At 55.4% G+C, this 17,614-nt stretch overlaps 1 protein-coding gene across 4 annotated transcripts in view; it reads left to right on the forward strand.

Annotated features, from left to right (window-relative positions):
* The window catches only part of KCNT1 (potassium sodium-activated channel subfamily T member 1), a gene marked incomplete at its 5' end in the record, with an annotated part of 81,369 nt that overhangs the window by 37,908 nt on the left and 25,847 nt on the right, over positions 1-17,614 (forward strand). For 2 of the 4 annotated variants that reach the window (XM_084272650.1, XM_084272651.1), the window contains 2 exons: positions 2,515-2,663; positions 12,605-12,646. The exons of the other annotated variants lie outside the window; for them this stretch is intronic. In XM_084272650.1, the coding sequence (XP_084128776.1) occupies positions 2,515-2,663; positions 12,605-12,646 (191 nt within the window). Of the gene's footprint in view, positions 1-2,514; positions 2,664-12,604; positions 12,647-17,614 lie in introns of those variants that run through there. 4 annotated transcript variants of the gene reach the window in all.

The following is a 17,614-nucleotide window of genomic DNA, read 5'->3' on the forward strand; positions in this document are numbered from 1 at the left end:
GCCATCTTCATGTAGAGGCTCCTGCAAGTGCAGTAGAGTTTCTCAAGACGTTCTTTGGTGTGGTTTTTGTCACCACCTCTATAGCACAAGTATGACAGGAGGGTTTCTATTTTCTGTTAAGATTCCCCAGGTCTTTCCCTAATCCCTCCTTGGTTCAGTGTTGGGCTCGATGGTGTTAGCACTGAGATCATATTTTAAACATCAGCCAATGCTCACATCAAGCCTCCACCCTGGAATTTAATGTTCTTCTGGAATCAGAAATACAAGACAAGGTAGGATTAGCTGGTAACTCCCTAAAATAGAGACCCTGATTGCTCCAGAGCCCATGACTCCTGTTATCCAGGAGGATTCATCAGGCCTGGAGCCAGGCATGGTCCGATCCAAGGGGCTAGCAGCTGTAGTTATACGTGGGGATTGAGAACAACACCCCCATGTGAGCAGATACAGGGCAATAAGCTGCTGATGAGGCTGAAGCAAGCGGTGAAGCAGGAAAGAGTGACTCTGGTAGAAAACGAGCACGTTGAGCTAATGAATCATTTTGAGGCACAAGGAGAAATGAAATGTAAGCTGAAAGCTGGCACGCTGGCAAACGGGCTGTGGGTTTTTATCCATTTTACGTTTCAAAAGGCTGAGATGAAGCGTGTCTCATGGTGAGATCCCATTAAGAAATAATAATTGGAGTAGGGAGACAAGGGCTTGGTTAACAGGGATGTGGTGTCACTGCCCAGATCAGCCAGGGGCTGTCGTTGTGTCATGGGACAAGTCACCTCGAGGTACTGGTGTTAGCGGGAAGAGGAGCAAGCAGGGCTTGTGCCTGACAGCTCACTGGTAAGGGTGAGAAAGGAAAGGACTGGCCTTTTCCTCCCAGAGTTTGCAACAAGGTGGTGGGACGATTGCTCCAGGAGCCTTGTGGGAGTATGGAGGGGTGTGGTGTGGTTAGGGATCAGCTGGTGCTGGAGGCAAATGTCAGCTTTCCATTCCGAAAATAAAGTACCTTGGATCCCAGATTGTCCATTTCAGGGCAGCTTCTGCCCTTCCCTCAATGGCAGGACTTGGCTGTCCCTTCTCAGGACAGCTCTGGGAAGTCCCTTTCAGGTATCAATGTGTTGAGGCTTGTGCATAATGTTCGTTTTAAACAAATCTCTGGTGATTAGCTGGTACATTTAATCTTCATGTTTGAAGTATGTGGTGGAGCAGCATGGGTGGACCATGGGGTAGTGCTGGCATGCGGTGTTGCCATGCTGTGGGGCGGTGTTGGCATGCTGTGGGGCGGTGTTGCCATGCTGTGGGGCGGTGTTGCCGTGCTGTAGAGTGATGTTAGAATGCATTGGGTGCGGTGTTAGCATGCCATGGGGTGGTGTCACCAACCCCTGGGGCAGTGCTGGCATGCCTTGGGGCGGTGTTGCCATGCCATGAGGTGATGCTGGCATGCACTCAGGCAGTGTTGCCATGCCATGAGATGGTGTCACCAACCCGTGGGGCGGTGTTGGCGTGCCGTGGGGCGATGCTGGCGGGTGGCAGTGGGGCGGTGCCGGGCCGCGGCTGTCCGTGGTGCTGAGCCCCGGCCCGGAGGAGCAGCCGCGGCCCAGGCTCTGCAGCATCCTCCCCGTGCGCTTGAAGATGCTCGGTGAGGAGAGCAGCCCTCCGGCATAGGCGAGAGCAGCTCGGAGGCTGGCAGCACCCCCAAAACGGGGCGGGAGGCGAGGGTCCCCCCGTTCCAGCCCCACCTGCGCACCGGGGGACTCACGTTTATCCCCTGCTCGGGGCTCCCTGGCCCTTTTCCTTTGACATCGTGTGAAATCGGTGCCGGGCGTGTTCGAGGAGCAGCAGGTTTTGCCTCACCTGAAGAGGGAAAGCAGGGCTGCTCCAGGACAGGCAGCATACCCCTCCCTGGGCGCAGCTTCAGCCCGACCAGGCAAGCAAAAGCTCCAAGGGAAGCAGCAAGCCTGTTCCTTCTGCTCAGTTCACAGCAGGTGAGGGGACCTTGCTCTGCTGCTTTGTGTCTGCCAGCCAGGCACGCTGAGCCTGTTCCCTGGCACACAGTCCGCACGCTGCTCTTTGCACAGGGGAGTAAGGCAAAATAGCTTCCTTCCTCCCCCTCACGTTGCTACCAAAAAACAGGGATAGGGAAGAAAATAATCCCTCATCCCCTGCCCTGCTTGTGGTGCTCAGAGCAATGGCATCGTTCCTTCTAAGGAGGCAGCCAAGGCAATCACAGCGTTTACTAAACAAAGCCCTTTCGGGGGGTTCTGCATCGTGGGTGCTTTCTCGGTCGCTTTGCAGCAGATTCGTTGCAGCAGCAAGGCTGGGGAGTTTGCCTTGGCTCCCCTCACTACCAAAATAAATGTGCAGGACAGGATTGTTCCACTGAGCAGCCGTGAGTAGGGAGAGGAGAAGAAAGGAGGAGATGGTACGTGCCGACGGCTCTGAACTGAATGCGGGGAGGATTGCTATGTATGAGAGAGTTCAGGGGGGAAAGAGGAGGAAGTCACAGAGGCAGCCAAAGCTCGCAGGATGGCCAGAGCCAAGCTGAAGAATTCCCCTTCAGAGAGCAATTCCCATGTCAAAACTGTCCCACCAGCGACGACAGAAGATGTCCATGGGGTGAGCCCCTTGCTGCCGGCTCGGAGAATGGGATCCTTGGGGACTGATGTCGGACAAAGGTATTGCAGGACTGCAGTGATTCGTGGGGCTCTGTGGGTGGGGGGAGGCAGCACCTTTGTCTTTTAAATGAGAAGGAAAGGATTAGTGCCACCAGGGGCTGGAGGGGAGGTGGATCAGATCCTTCTGATAGCTGTGTTAAAGAGCCACACCAGCTCCAAAGTTGTGTTATGAAATAGGTAGCCAGAGCAGCAGAAAGCCAGCTCCTTTAAATTTTTTATAAGTGCTTCTTGTGTTTTTGTATGCCAAAAGCATGTCTGAATGGCAGCCCTGAGAGCTGGGCTGCCACACAGCCCTACTAACTTGCACTGCACCTTATCTGTGCAGTCTAATGCTGAGGCTTATTTCCACTGCTAACGCCACAGGATGGGCATAAGCACCATGTTTGCATGGAAGAAGAGATGCTCCATCTCCAGTCTGAGGAATAATTTATTTGTGACTGGGAAAAAACCCAAACCCCAACCCCATCACTGAACAAAACCCGCCGTAGAAAATGCTGCAGCCTCTTTCCCTTTCTGTGAGCACACAGCTGATGTGTACAGGAAGAAATGAGCTGTTTCTCAGGAGCTAAAAATGCTTTGCCTTGCACTCGCATCACAGTGCTTCAGAAGCAGCCAGGTCCCCTAGATACAACGAGGATGCATGTGTCAGTAATTCAGTCCTTGCTTTGTTCATTCCATTTTCTGTTTCATTTTTCTCCCATCTATTCAGCCTCTCAGCCCATCCATGCTGTCTTCCCTCTCAGCAAAACCCTCCTTGCCTGTGTCTGTGTACTGTAGGTCTTCTGGGATGTAATTTGGTGCTGTTTCTCACTCCAGTTCCCTGTGTGAGTGAGCACTGTAGGGAAGCTGCTGCTCGTGGTGAATTTTCCTTGCTCGGCTGTAGGTTGGAAGGAAGGAGCAACTTGGCTTCGGTATCTTGGCGTGTCTCACTGGTGGGCTGGTGGGGGAAGGTGGCAAGCAGGCAGGATTAGCTGATGTGGTCCCCACTGGGGAAGCCGAGCAGGGAGGTGTGTGTTGTGGGAGGGAGGCAGGAGCATCGGTGTGCTCGTGCCCCTGGTGCTGAGCTGTGCTGGGCACAGGCTTTAGTCTCCAGGTCTGGGTGGCAGCGTCCTGGCACACTTGCAGAACTAAGAGTGTGCCTGTCAGTCTGATGTGTGGTGTGCCGACTCTCCAGATGGCACCAGGGCTGGTTCTCTGGTGAGCAGACACTTGGGTCTTGTGGGTTGCTGCTCTCTGAGTTCGTGAGCTGCGAACGGGCGTCGTCTGGGTGCACTGGGACTCCATCCCTGAAGCTGGGGAGGTCTCAGCACGTCCTGATGAGTGATCTGACTCTGCTCCGTGTTGTTCAGGCTGCTTTCACTCTGGTTTTGCCTCTTGCTTTCACTGCTTCAAAGAGACACCGAAGATGGAGCCGTTTTGGGGGCACCCACATCTCTGAAGGTGCATCCTGAACTCTACTGCTGGCAGAGCCTTTGCACTGAGCCTGCTTCCTCTCTGCGCCCTCCCTGTTGAGGTACCCCCCATCACAGTGCCAGTGTTCAAATGCAGACGCAGTGGGGCTGGAAAAGGACCCATGGGACCCTTACAGACTCATCCCCACCACTGCTGTGATCAAACATGCAGGAGGGGCATCTTCTCTCCCGTGCTCAGGGCTTTGGTGGGTTCCTGCCAGGAGCAGGGAGCCAAACCTTCATCCCAGGGATGATCCTCTTTGTCTCTGGGAGGGGACCGTGGCACAAAGGAGGGATGTTGCAAGATGTCATTGTATCTGGGGGGAAAAGCAGGGCAACAGCCCCAAAAATTGCATAGCTACACCATGCAGAGCATGGCAGGTGCCCGATGCCCTGGGTTTCACTGGGGGTCTCAAGTGTTTTTCCGCAGTCTCATCATAGGGAGCTGATGCTGCTGAGAGGTAGAGAAGTTGGCAGCAACACTTTTACACTGCCCTGGCACTGGGCAGAGCCCTGGGAGAGTCTGAGTTCCTGACTGCCGGCCTTTCCCCCTCTGGGTGCTGCTTCCCAGCAGTGGAGTTGGCAATTAAGGGTTGTGCATTTCTCTCTCACTGCATATGCAGGCAGTGAAGGCAGGAAGAAGGGTTCAGAAATGATGAATAGTGTCTTTGAGATGCTTCATCTCCTCCAAAGCCAGACAGAAGCAGAGTTATCAAGTTAGCGGCGATGATTGTCACAGGGAGTTGGGAGTGAAATTACCAGGTGATGGTGGAGAAGATGCTGTTACAGGATGTTCTCAGGGATGCAAATGAAGTCTCTAGACGGCTGAAGGTGGTGAAGTTTATTCTCACCTGCTTTGTTTACCTCCTTACTCTGTCTCTTAGTCATTGCCTCACCTCAGAGCTTCCAGGGGTTCTCAGTCAAAGCAGGAGGAAAGGATTTGAATCCATCTGAAGAGAAGCCCCCCCACAGCTGTGTGTTATTCCACACTGGGAGGCAGAAAGGGGAGTTCAGGGCTGGCCCTGGGCATCCAGGATGGGGTCCCTTTGCTGTAGGTGCAGAGCTGCAGGCTGGATGGGACCAGCCCAGCCTGCTCATATGGACTTAGCTCCTGCTGAAGACATTTGGAGCTACTTCTGTGCTTCAGGGGCTGCTCTGAGAAGGGGATACAGGCAGGGCAGCCTCCTGTCTGCTCCAGGAGGGGCAGGCTCTGCTAGAAGCCTGGGCAAGGAAACTGCACCAGCACACAGCTGTCCTGAGGATGAAGCAAGCTGGGGAAGGTTGAACCTTTCCCCTATGACCTGGGCTTTTCCCCAGGCAGGTTGGTGCTGTGCAGTGAGTGCTGGGGGGGAGTTTGAATGGGGCAGGTGTGACAGGGAACACAGTTACAGGAAAGGCAGAAGCCATGCTCTGCTCTCCATCCAGCAGCTCGGTGTTTGGGAGGAAGCTGCTGGCAGGGGTGAGGATGTGTCGATATCTGGGTTCAGATCCCGTTTCCCAGCCAGTGATGTCTCTGTGGTACCAGAGATGTGGGTTTAAAAACACAAGTGTTCTTATGAGATGGTTGTGTCCTGTTTATGCTCTGCTGGAGCAGAGGAAACTCTGCCCATCCTGGGGCACTCTGATATTCCAAAGGGATTGCAAACATCCCTTTAGGGGCATCTGGTTCTGAAGCTCTGCCCAGAGCTCTGGAGGGCCAGAGGCTGGCACTTTACACCCTTGCCTCTTTGAGTGGCACTTGCCAAGCTGCTGATGGCAGAGATCTGGACTCCTGAGGTCTGGGGAAGAAAATTAGTGTTGCGGAAGGGCTGAGGTTGGACAGGGCTTCTGGAAGGCCCTTCTCAAGGCTGGACTGATTTTAAACTTGGCTCAGCTGGCTTAGGACCAGTCCAGCTGAGCTTTGAACATCTTCCACGCTGGAGATTCCTCAGCTTCTCCTGGTGCTTTCAGGGCTTCATCACTCTCTGGGGGAATAACTTCCCTCCTGTGCCTGTTCCCCTGTGTCCTTTTGCTGTGTGCCTCTGAGAGGAGGGCAGCAGTTAGATCCTTCAGGCTGTGTGGCCCCACCTCCCCCAGCCTCGCCTCGTCTCTCGCTTGGAGATATTTTTGGCAGGGAAAAACGGGGCTTTGCTTCAGCCACGTTACCATCACCAAGGTGGCTGGAGCCTCCACAGTGAGAACCAGGGCCCCGCGCTGGGGCGAGCGGGATGTGTCGTGTCGTGGAGGTGAAGCACTTCAGGGAGCAAGGAAGCCCCCCAAATGGCTCTGAAAATGCAGCTTCAGAGCACTCGGTGTTTGTTCCTCCATGGGGCAGCCAGGTATTAACACATGGCTCACTACATGAGTATTTCTGCACAGAGAGTGGCTGAGCCCACGTCAGGGTTTGCTGTGCTGTGTGGCTGTTTGCTGACAGGGTGATGATGCTCTCCAACGGATGCCCAGACTGGAGCGTGGCATCTCCAAACTTTCCCCTGGTAGTATCCAAACCAAGGGCTGGTCTCAGAGCTGGGCTTCAAGCCTCTCTGAAGGTCTGTGCCCAGCATCCCCATGGGAAGGTGCCCACTGTTGCCTTTCCTCACAGCCAGCTTCCCTTGGGTTGTACTTCCAGGCACCATTGTGTGGCTCTGTGGGGCTGGCACTGCTCTCAAGCCACCTAACCTCAGCGGTTCTTCCCGCCGCAGCAGCTGGCATCGCTGTGTGATGCTGAGCGTGGTCTCTGGGTAGGACCAGTGCAAAACTGGGCAGGGTGCTTGATCTCATTACAGGGACAATATGCAAATGCACTGCTTGATCCCCATGATCAGGAAACGATCCCAGATCCCAGCTGCTGGCACAGCGAGCTGACAGCTGGCATCCTTCATGCTAAACAGAGCTGGTCATAAACACAGCCAGAGATCTCATCCGGGGCTGTGGCACAGGGGCTTGAGCCCCGCTGTTCCTTGTGCTCATCCCAGGGCTGTACTGGAGCTCTGCTCACACTCCCGGGTTGGTACCCACCCCTCTGCATGGGGACGAGACCCATGTCACCGTGTCCCAGCCAGGGCTCCTCTCTGCGCTCCCTCACACAGGTTTCAGAGCCCAGTCCCATGTCTGTGGTCCCTCAGATGCCATGTCCCTGTCCTCATGCACACTCCAGCAGAAAGCCCCTGCATCCCCCCCAGGCGCGGGGCGATGCCAACTGCCCTGGCATCACTGGCAGAGCTGCAGCTGGGCGCCTGAGGGGAACAGGCTGAGTTTTGGAAGTGCTGAGCACTCCTCCCACGGCTGCTGGTGTGATGCCAGCACCGCTGAAGCTCTTGGTGCCCTAGATAGGCGCTGACACAGAGACGAGGTGCCGAAGGATGCCTACACTCGAAACATGCACTTGGGCTTTTGCTCTGTTTATTTTAGGTCCTTATTCCCATCAGGTCCCATCAGGGCACGGGGATTAGCACATCCCTCCTCCTCCTCCTCCAGTGGAAGCTTTCCTGCCTGTGTGGAGCACAGGATGCCAGGCAAGGCCATCCCTCCAAGCTGGCACCAGCTGCCAGCGCCAGCCTGACTGTCAGGGTCGTGCGGGACTGTGATGGGGGGTTCTCACAGCCCACCCCCAAGCTTGTGCACAGTCCTTCCTCTGCAAGGCTCAGCCGCATGACGGGACCGTGGGGACTCGTTTAGCTCCTGAAGAAAGGCAGGGAGATGTGCAGTACAGCAGCCTCAGCAGCTGCAGGGCCATTTGCTCCACAGGCAGAGCCCATTGCTTGGGCTTGTCAGCACCCTTCACTTTGGGAGAGCCGAAACATCCTGTGGGTAAGTGGAGGCAGCGCCCGGAGCTGCCGGGCAGCGAGTGCGTACGGGCTCCTCCGGCTGATGCTGTGATGCTGGCACCGTGCCTTGTTTCTAAACGGCACGTGTTGCAGTTGCGGTGGAGGTTTCGCAGAGGGATGCCAAGGAAAAACCCACCTCTGTGCTTAAACAGGAGCCCCTCGAGGTGCCATGCGATGGGGAGGAGGCAGCTGTGCCCGCTGCCAGGCGCTGCCAGCCCGCACAGCGTGCCCTGCTGCCGGTGGCAGGAGGCTTTGTGCCTCTGGCTCTTCTCCAGCTTCCAGGCAACCATCAGTGTGTGCCAGGAGCGGTCGGCGTGGCTTTGCCTGGTGCCTGCAAGCACAGCTCCATGAGCTTCCTCCGGACCTGGGAGGGGTTGGGGGCTGTCCTGGGGTCAGCCCTGCTCCATCCCATGGTTGGGGAGGTTGGCTGCTCTTCCCAGCGCTGAGCATGCCCTCCCTCCCCTCTGGCACGTGTTTGCGAGCAGGACGCGTGCATCTTCCTCTCCCTTTTCTCCTGCTCGTTCCTTCTCCCCCTCTTTACTTTCTTTTTTTGTCTCCTCCCATCTGTCCTTCTCACATCAGGCTATTTTTGGGGACGAGTTTCTCACTGTCAATATGGTAGGAACCATGGTGCATCTTATGTCTTAGAGGATGAACACTGCTTCGGGAAGCCTTCCCTAGCAGCTACATTGCTTGGTTCATCTTAACCCCCCTACCTTGCCTCTCTCTTGGAGGCATTTCGAGACCAGGGCACTATATCTGACAGCTCTTACCTCTGGCTCTGGGCCCTGTGAGTGGTTATTAAGCAGCCTAAAGCCAAGCATGGTGTTGGCAGGTCACTACTTGTGTCTTTGTAGCTTCCAGACGCTTTTAGTCGAGGCATAATTTGGGGGGTTTATTTGCTTGGAAATGCTGGTAAATTGAACATGAACTGCATGACCAGAAGGGAAGTTTCATTCCCCTTCATTTCCCAAATTACATCCCAGAATTATCAGGAGGCAGCGGTGAGGGCGCGGAGCTGGCAGGGGGTTTGCTGGGGAGGAGCAGCTCAGCTGAGCTGTTGCTGTGCTTTTCTGCTCCTCTGTCAGAGCATCATTGAGAACTTTAAACGTGGGGAAAGTATTTGGCCTCCAATTATCTGTGTGAGGCCGCTGAGCTGAACACCAGCCAGGTCCTGCAGCACCCCAGTGGTGCTGGGAGGAGAGCAGGGGCTCGGGGCCGGCTGCCTGCCCCTCTCTGGAGTGAAGGGATGGGATCCACAGCATCTTGAATCTTTAAGGGAGCAGGGCTCAGGGGGTGCTGCCTGCACCCCTGCCCAGCACGAGGGAGGAGAGGCACCTTCACTGGGGCTGTGCTGGAGCTGAGGGGGCAGGCTGAGGTGCAAAGGTGGCTGCTCAGCCCAGGAGCTGCCACGCAGCGTGGGCAGGCAGGTGATTGCTCTCTCCTGTACATAAGCAAGGCTTATTAGTGCCTTTTGTTCTAATAATAAATACACCATTGTCTCCTCACCTTCTAATAAAGCCCTTCTATTTTATAAGGGTGACAGACCCGTCCCTTCCCCCCCCTGCTCCTCTCCTTCCCTGCTCTGCCCCCTCTCTGGGGGATGCTGCTTGTGCCAGACGGTTCCTCAGCATTGGGATTTGATGGTTGGCAGCACTGGGATGAGGAATCTCAGCTTTCCCTGTCCCAGCTCCATGCTTCTCTCCAGACCCTGGACTCCAGAGGGGAGCAAGGGTTTTGCTCAGCCCCCGTGTGTGGGGCAGGAATGGGATGAGCCAAGGTGGGCTGGCTGGGGTAAAAAAACCTGAAAAACCTAAATTTGAAGTAGATTATATAAAACACACTAAAAGCCAGTGCAACCTTTCAACTGGGTTAAACGGCTTCAGGTCTGTGTGTTGTAAATCTGGTCTTTCCTTCCAAGGGAGACCCTGCACAAAAGGGCTCCTGCCCCTCTGCTAATCCCCCCCAGCAGTTAACCTGGATTAACTGTCAGATAAATGATGCAGCAGGGTGTTTGTGATGGCTGGGGTGGGCTTTGTGAGGAGCAGCAAGTTGGGATGCTCGGGCAGCACTCTGGGATAGCAGCTCTGCTCTGACTGGGCGATGGGTCTGTGTGTCCTTCCTTCTCCCTGCAGATAATGTGGCCTTTCTGTAGTAAACCAAACTCTCCAAGCTGAAACTTCTAAAAAGTTTTGGGGATCTGGCAAACAGCTGCTCTTCAGGGGAGAATCTGAGAGATTTTTCTTTAGTTTTCTTAATTTTTTTTTTCCATCTTCTCTCAGCATTTAGACTGTTTGTGAGAAGTCGGGAGCCTGGTGGGAAGGAGAGGTTTCAGTGTGACATCTGAGGGTTGCTCCTTCCCTCTGGGACCAGCACTGAGGAGGTGATTCATTTGGAAGCCAGGAGAGCCTTTTTGCTACTGTTTTATCACATGTGCTTTAACCATGGCACAGAGGGACCCAGGGCTCGGGCTGGGGAGGTTTTGTGGCCTCTCCATCGCTCCTTTTTACTCGTGGTGCTTTTTTGTGAGTGAGATGTTTATTCCCCCATGGCTTTACCTGGCTGAGGAAGGCATCCTGGGAATCACATCTGCTCATCCCAGTGCTCCAGAACCCACAGGGACACCAGACCCTAAGTCTGAGCTGTGGGATTGAATGTGCCACGGCTGTTTGGTTTTCAGCATCGATCTTCTGCCTCGGGGAGCTGCAGCTTAGTCCCTGTTCCTACAGCCTTCCCAGTTGCCAGCTGGCAGTGTATGAGGAGAAAACCAAATCATTTGCTGTTCCCCATAAGTGTCTCTGCAGAGGCTCCTGTGCAAGCCCAAAGGCAAGCGGAGGGGCTGGAACAGCCCCTGCTGCTAACGTGGGATAATCCAATTTGGCAGGAGGGAGGCTGAGCTGGCTGGGCTCCTTCTGACTGTGCTTGCCTCTGGTTTGCAGCTGGAGAAAGTCTGGGTTGTTTGCTGTTCATAAATGCAAGGGCTGCTCCAAGACCCCCACTGGCTGCCCTGGCTCCCTTCCCGAAAGGTCCCCAGCATCAGTCCCATGCTGAGCATCTCTCTGGAGCTGAGCATCATAGAATCCCAGACTGGTCTGGGTTGGGAGGGACCCCAAGGGTCACAGAGCTCCAACCCCCCTGCCATAGGCAGGGACACCAACCTCCAGGCCTGGAGCTACACAAGGTTGCCCAGGACCCCATCCAGCCTGGCCTGGAACACCCCCAGGGATGGGGCATCCACCCCCTCTCTGGGCAGCCTGTTCCAGCCTCTCACCACTCTCTCTGTAAAGAACTTCCCCCTAATATCTCATCTAATCCTTCCCTCCTCCAGCTTCACTCCATCCCCCTTGTCTTGCCAGTCTCTGCCCTTTACACAAGCTGATTCCTCTCCTGTTCCTCTGCTCCCTTCAGGGACTGGGAGGCTGCAATGAGGTCACTCTGCAGCCTTCTCTTCTCCAGGCTGAACAAGCCTGTTGGTCCCAAGCTGAGCATCTCTCCCAAGTTGAGCATCTGCCACAGGTTTTCTGGGCCTGGCATGGGGGAACATCCCTGTCGGTGTCACCCAGTTTGGCAGCTCCTGTCCCTGTGCTCTCTACAGGCGTTTTGGCTCCAGGTCCCTCCTCCAGCCTTTGCATGGGCAATAAAAGAAGAGCAGTAGCAAAGTAAATCACGTCGCAGGGAAGCTGCTCTGTGTGCCTTGCAGCTGAGGGATGAATTAGTTTTCCTTTGGACTCACATTTTAATTGAAATGTGAATTTATTGCTTTTATTTAGTTTGAACTACACTGGAGTGCTGTGGACTCATAAAGCACAAAGCAAAATCAAAGAAAAGCCTTCGTGAGCTGCAACTGCCCCCTTTGCTTTGATTGATTTTCTCAATTGCCCAAAATCATGTTAAATAAGGGAAGGAGAGAGGGGGCACTGCTGGACATGGGAGGCAGGGAAGGGCTCAGGCAGTCTCAGCTCGTGCCTGCAGGAACAGGGACCTATGGCCACCCATGGGGGTGGATGGAGAGAGCATCGTTCCTGTGAAGGGAAATCTGCACTTGCTTTGTTTCATAGTGCTGTGGTGCTGTCTGTCTGTCTGTCTCTCTGCAGGATGTACAGTACATGAGCACAGTGTCTTCTCCTCCCACCCACTCTCGTACATCTTCATGTTCTTCTTTCTCCTGCTGTCATGACCCCCCCGTGTCACCCCCGTTGCTCCTTCTGGTTCTTTCCTGGGTTTGGTTGTGGGGTTTTCTGGTTTCCCTTCTGTGGTCATCACCTGTGTCTGTGAAATCAGCTCCTCGAAGGTGTGTGTAGGAGAAACACCCCAAACAAACAGCATCTTCTGCAATCTCATTTCTCTGCTGAGAGTGTGACACTGATCTGAGGCAGAGCAGCGGGCAGGTTGTGAGACTCATTTAAAACCAAATCACAACACTCTAAAAAGCCTAAAAAAAGTGTTTTTACCCATGGAGCTGAGCCCTTCAAGGGGCTGTATGCTGGCAAAGCCACCGGAGCATCACCAGGTGCCCCCATGTCCCTGCTGAGGACCCCAGAGGAACACATCCCAGGTGTGGCACAGCCCCGGCCGAGCACCTGGGTGGCTGTTTGTCCCTGCTCCGGGAGCGGTGTTGGCCACGGCACGGCTCCGGCGGCTGCCCGGGGCTTCCCTCACCTCCTGTGATGCTCTCGCTCCGTAGGCCTCACGCCGAGGACTTCAGCGTGGACTCCTCCTTCTCACAGTAAGTGCCCCGCTCGCGGGTCCCGGCCTGGGGAGGGGGCGAGGGCTGCGGCGCCGCTGCCCCGGGGACCATCGCTCTTCCAACCGCCTTCTCCAGGCACCAAGAACCCCTTGTGATCGATCGGGGGGGTTGTGGGGTGCGTGGTGTCTCCTGAGCCCAGCATTTTGGGCAGGACCTGCTGCCAAGCATGGTGGTTTGCACTGACTTTAAGTTAGCAATAGAATAATCGGCTTCTAAGGGAGCTGAGGAGCACAGGGTTGGTCCTTTACCTCACCGAGGAGCTGTGTATGGAACCAGCAAACCCTTCCAAAGGAGAACCGGTTCCCACCATGGGGAGGACTCTCTGTGCCCAGACACAGACAGGTTTCTTGGGGAGGAAGCGATATCCTTGGTAGCAAATTGGTGATTGCCCATTAGCAATGAGCTCCATGCACAGACTCTAATTAAACAATCCAGATTCATCAGCAGAAGCAATTACAGGAGCAGACTCATGAGTGTCAATCTCCAATGTTGCAAAACAAATAAGCCATGCAAAGCCCAGCGTGTCGTTCCATGACTGCTTCTCTTTCTGGCTTTTAATCTTTTTTTTAAATTATTTTATTAAGAACAAGTGGTGCCACTGCCCAGCCACGAGCAGCATGGGGCCAGGGCTGGGCAGGACCTGCAGTGGGAAGGTGATTTGGGGGATGAGCATATCCATTACCTGGAGCAAGTGCTGTCCCCTGGCAATGGCCCTGAGCTGGGGCTTCCAGCCCGGGGAGGCACTGGAGCATCCCCAGCATGGAGCAGGGTGTTTTGCTTCACCCCAAAGCTGAATTTGTGTTTTCGGGAGCAGAGGGTGCTGCCCAGTCGGTGCCACGCTGTCGGCCCCACCATGGTATCTCTTTTGTCCTGGGGGCACTTGTATGGAGAGGTCTTGAACTGTGGCCAGTTCTGGGCTCCAGAAGTCCAGAGAAGGGCAACCAGGCTGGGGAAGGGGCTGGAGGGCAAATCCTCTGAGGAGCCTCTGAAGCCAACCCAGGTCTGGGGCAGAGTTTTTGCAGCGTGTCTGTCAGTGTGGGACTCAGTTTTGCTCATTGTCCTCTGTGATGCAGCTCAGCATGTGCTGTGCCCGGAGCCCTGGCAGCTCCACAAACTCATTCCTGGTGCTGTGTGAGCTGAGGCTCCACGTGCTGCATGGGGCTGGCAGGACCACCCAGGCAGCTGAGAGGCTGGAGCCAGTGGAACCAGCTGCCTTCATGGCTCTGAGGGTGCCGTGGTGGCTCTGAGGGTGCCGTGGTGGATGTGAGGGTGTCCATGAGAGGCTGACAGGGGACGTGCAACTTTGGAGCTGGGTGCTGCCACAGTCAACAGGGGTTGCTGGGGATGCTGCAGAAGGGGGACAGTGGCTTCGGTGTCATACCTACTGTAGGCTGGAGAACAAGAGTCACTCATAGAAAGTGAGTGGCTTTCATCCCTTTGCAATTGGTGGCTTTTCAAACTGTGCAGACTCACCTTGCTTATCTCTCACGTGTTCTCATGGGCCTCCCGGGTGCCAAATCTGCCTCCCCCAGTCCCCACACTTCTCCTTGAGATGGGTCTCCCCGCTCCCCTTCCCTTTGCAGGTGGCCAGGGCTGGGACTTTACCCCTTGAAGGCGGGAGAGGTGAGCGATGCCCCTGCTTGCTTTGTGCTTGTTTAAAAACACCCCAGAGTTTTACTGGAGGAGCTGCTGCAGCAGGAGATGTTCAGGGCTGTTTGTGGACTCCTGGGAGAAGCTGAGACACTCCTGTAGGAAAGCTCCTGGCCTGGTGAGCATGCTGGCTGTGCCACACAGCGCGGTGACAGAGCGTCTGGCTGCCCAGCCGCATTCAGCGTGCAGTGTGGCATCAGTCCTGCTCCACTGGAAGGGGGAACCCACACACCGCCCCAGCCAAGCCCCTGGGCTGCTGGCTGAGCCCTGCAGAAGAGACCCTGAAGCAAAATCAGATTGTGCAGAGCCTCTCTCAGGGCCAGTCCCAGGTACATGGTGGGGGTGTGTGCAGGGAACAGGGGGTCGCAGCAGGAGATGCCCCTCGGGCCGTGCATCCCCGCGCCGTTCCGAAGCCGTTCCTTGCACGTTCGCCGGTGCTGAGCTGGTGCAGCCTTGTTGAAACCCACAGCCCTCCTCTTTGGAGTAATTGTTCAATTACTGCTTATTGAGCGTGGGGGCAGCCTGTTCCCCGCTTCTGCCTTTGGCAGGCGCCCAGGCTTTCAGTACACACACAGCTGTACAGCTTTTCCTCCTTTCCACCTCAAAACCCTGCGCTGGGACCAGCTCATTGTGCCGGCGGGTTGGGCTCGGTGGTGGGAAGGGCTGTAGCTGTCCCTGTCCACTGCTCGCCCTGGGATGGGTGGAGGGTGGCAAACAAATGTCCTGCAGCAGCGGTGTTCAGTAAGCAAAACCACAGTGTCACCTGGCTTGCTGTAGCTTCTGTACCCAAATGCCTGCTACTGTCAGGAGAACAGTGGGAAGAAGGAAAGAGCATCTTGGAAGGGCATCGGGGCTGCGTCTGGTACCCAAAACCCACCCCCCTGAGCCCACCCAGGCCATCAGCACACCCCCTGAGTCCCAGCTATTGTATGCCATGGCCACGTCTCCCGGGTGGTTTTGCAGGGAGGATGCAGAGTCACCCTCTGGGCTCAGAGCTGGGGGATAAAGAGGGGTGTCTCATTTGAGACTACACAGTCTTGGCAGAGGAGGGTGTTGGCAGCCACCCGATTGCAGAGATTTTGGCTTTGTTTGGGGGTTTCCCCCCCCAATCTCTGCAGAGTCTCATTCGTGTCTCACTACATGATGGGAGAAGTTTCCTCAGACTTTTTTCTGGAACAAGGACTGTGTTCCCTCCCAGCTGGGGTGTGAGAGCGAGGATTAGAGCTGTGGAGAGATGCTGAGAGCTCCTCCTTGTCCTTCAAGAGCCAGATTTATTGGAAGACGCGTTGCTCAGCAAGAAGTCTGGGATGAAATAGAGCAGAAGTGCCTGGGGTACCTAAACCCTTCAGAAAGCAGCAGAGCGGCTCCGAGCTGCGTCCTGGCTCAGGGGGTGGCCGCTGGCACCCTGAGCAGGCCAGTGGATGGATTATGGAGCCGTCTCAGCTTTCAGGCCATGCCCAGCAGCTGTCACATGCTGCAGGGACTGGAGGGGACCTGCCTGTGCTGGACTGCCCATGTAAGTCTCCTTGGGGACACAGAGCTTGGGGGGTACATCTCCATCCCCTGTCCCTGCCTGCACTGCCTGTGCTGCTTTGCCCTGGCTGGGGGCTGAATGTGGGGTCCTGTTTTTTGTGGTTTACTTGGCTTGAAGGGCAGTGTGTTTACCCCCAGCTCCCTAGGGAAGGCACCAGCATAGAGCTGGGGCTCCTCAGTGTCTATTTTAATGCGGCTGAGCCAGGCTGTGCTGAGCCTGGCCTGGCATCCTGGGCTTTTCTGAACAAACTAGCGTGTCTTTTTTGGGGAGCTCATCATCTTATAACAAATTGCCTCTAATCTCAGGTTAATAAAGTACAATAAATAACCCAGCAAAGAAAATGAAATTGCTCAGGCATTATGAAGTGCATAATAGCAGTAATTACACTTCCAAGCAGAGGGCTTGTAACTAAACTTGTACTGTGATAATTATCTGCATGGCCTGGGGAGGTTCAGCCAGGGTGAGGTGGGGGGAGAGGTACTCTGCCCCCTCCCATCCTGCGGCATGTGCTGCTGCCCGCACCCCTTGGTCCTGCCCAGGTTGGGCTGGCTCCGTGCTGCCTGGCCAGAGGGATGGGTGCCCAGCCAGAGGGATGGGTACTCAGCTCAAGGGAAGGATGCCTGGTCAGAGAGAGGGCTACCCGGATGGAGGGAGGGATGCCTGGCTGGAAGGAGGGATGCCTGGCTGGAAGGAGGGATGCCTGGTCTGAGGCAGGGATGCCTGGCTGTAGGGAGGGATGCCTGCCCGGAGGGATGCCTGGCCTGAGGGAAGGATGCCCAGCCAGGGGGAAGGATGCCTGCCCATGGCCATGGGGAGGGGGTGGTATTAAGAGAGCAGCTTGGCTGTGCTGCTGTGCAGGCAGAGCCCGTTGGGGTGTGTGTTTTGGGGCGGTTAATGCAGTCAGAGTTTAGCTTGATTTTTATTTGAAGTTAACTTCTTGACAACAAAATTAAAGGGTTTGTTGTAGATGATATCATCTCCTTCCCTCAGCTGGGAGTGGAGTAGGAGCCTTGATACTTTCTGGTGGTTGCTGCTGCCTGGTAAAAGCCATCACCCGCTCAGCACTGGGGGTGTTGGGTTGTCCTGGTGCCTGCAGAGCGGGTGCAGGATGGAGCAGGCTGTTGGACCATGCTGGTGGCCTGGTCCCTGTCATGCCAAGCCCTGGCTCTGCCCCCCTCCTCCTGCTGCAGCCAGAAACCCCACAGGATGGTCACCCCATGGGGCTGCCGGGGCTCAGCCAGGGCATCGTGGGGCTGTGGCTGCAGGGTCCCACACAGCCCCACCAGCTCAGCCTGGACAGTGAGAGCGAGTTGTCTCCAAAGGACCATGTTCTTCTACACACTTTTATTCCTTCCTCTCTCTGCAGCCATAAACAGGCTCTTTTGTCTCCCCCCTGGGATCCACTTCAGCTGCTTTCCAAGAGCTGGTTCTTGCTGTGGCCATTATGAGGGATGAACACATGTGCTGCTTTGTCAGAAAAAGTTAGATCTCCTCTAATCACTCGGTTCTTTTATCCATCAGCCTTTATATTCATAGTCTTGAGGTGGGCTGCACAGCTATAGATCAGCAAACCATCTGTCTGGCGACAGAGATTTATGTCACTGTTTTGTTTCTTTGGTGTGGAAGCAAATGTCTGGGAGAGGAATGGTGCTCCCTCAAGTCTCCCTCTCCTCAGGGCCCTTAATCCTCAGGGACTCTGATGAATGGGGGTGCCCAGTGCTCATGATGGAGCTGCTGGCTGGTTCCTAGCATACCCTGGGCAT

This window comes from Gallinula chloropus, assembly GCF_964237585.1.
Source record: "Gallinula chloropus genome assembly, chromosome: 18".
Taxonomy (NCBI): domain Eukaryota; kingdom Metazoa; phylum Chordata; class Aves; order Gruiformes; family Rallidae; genus Gallinula; species Gallinula chloropus.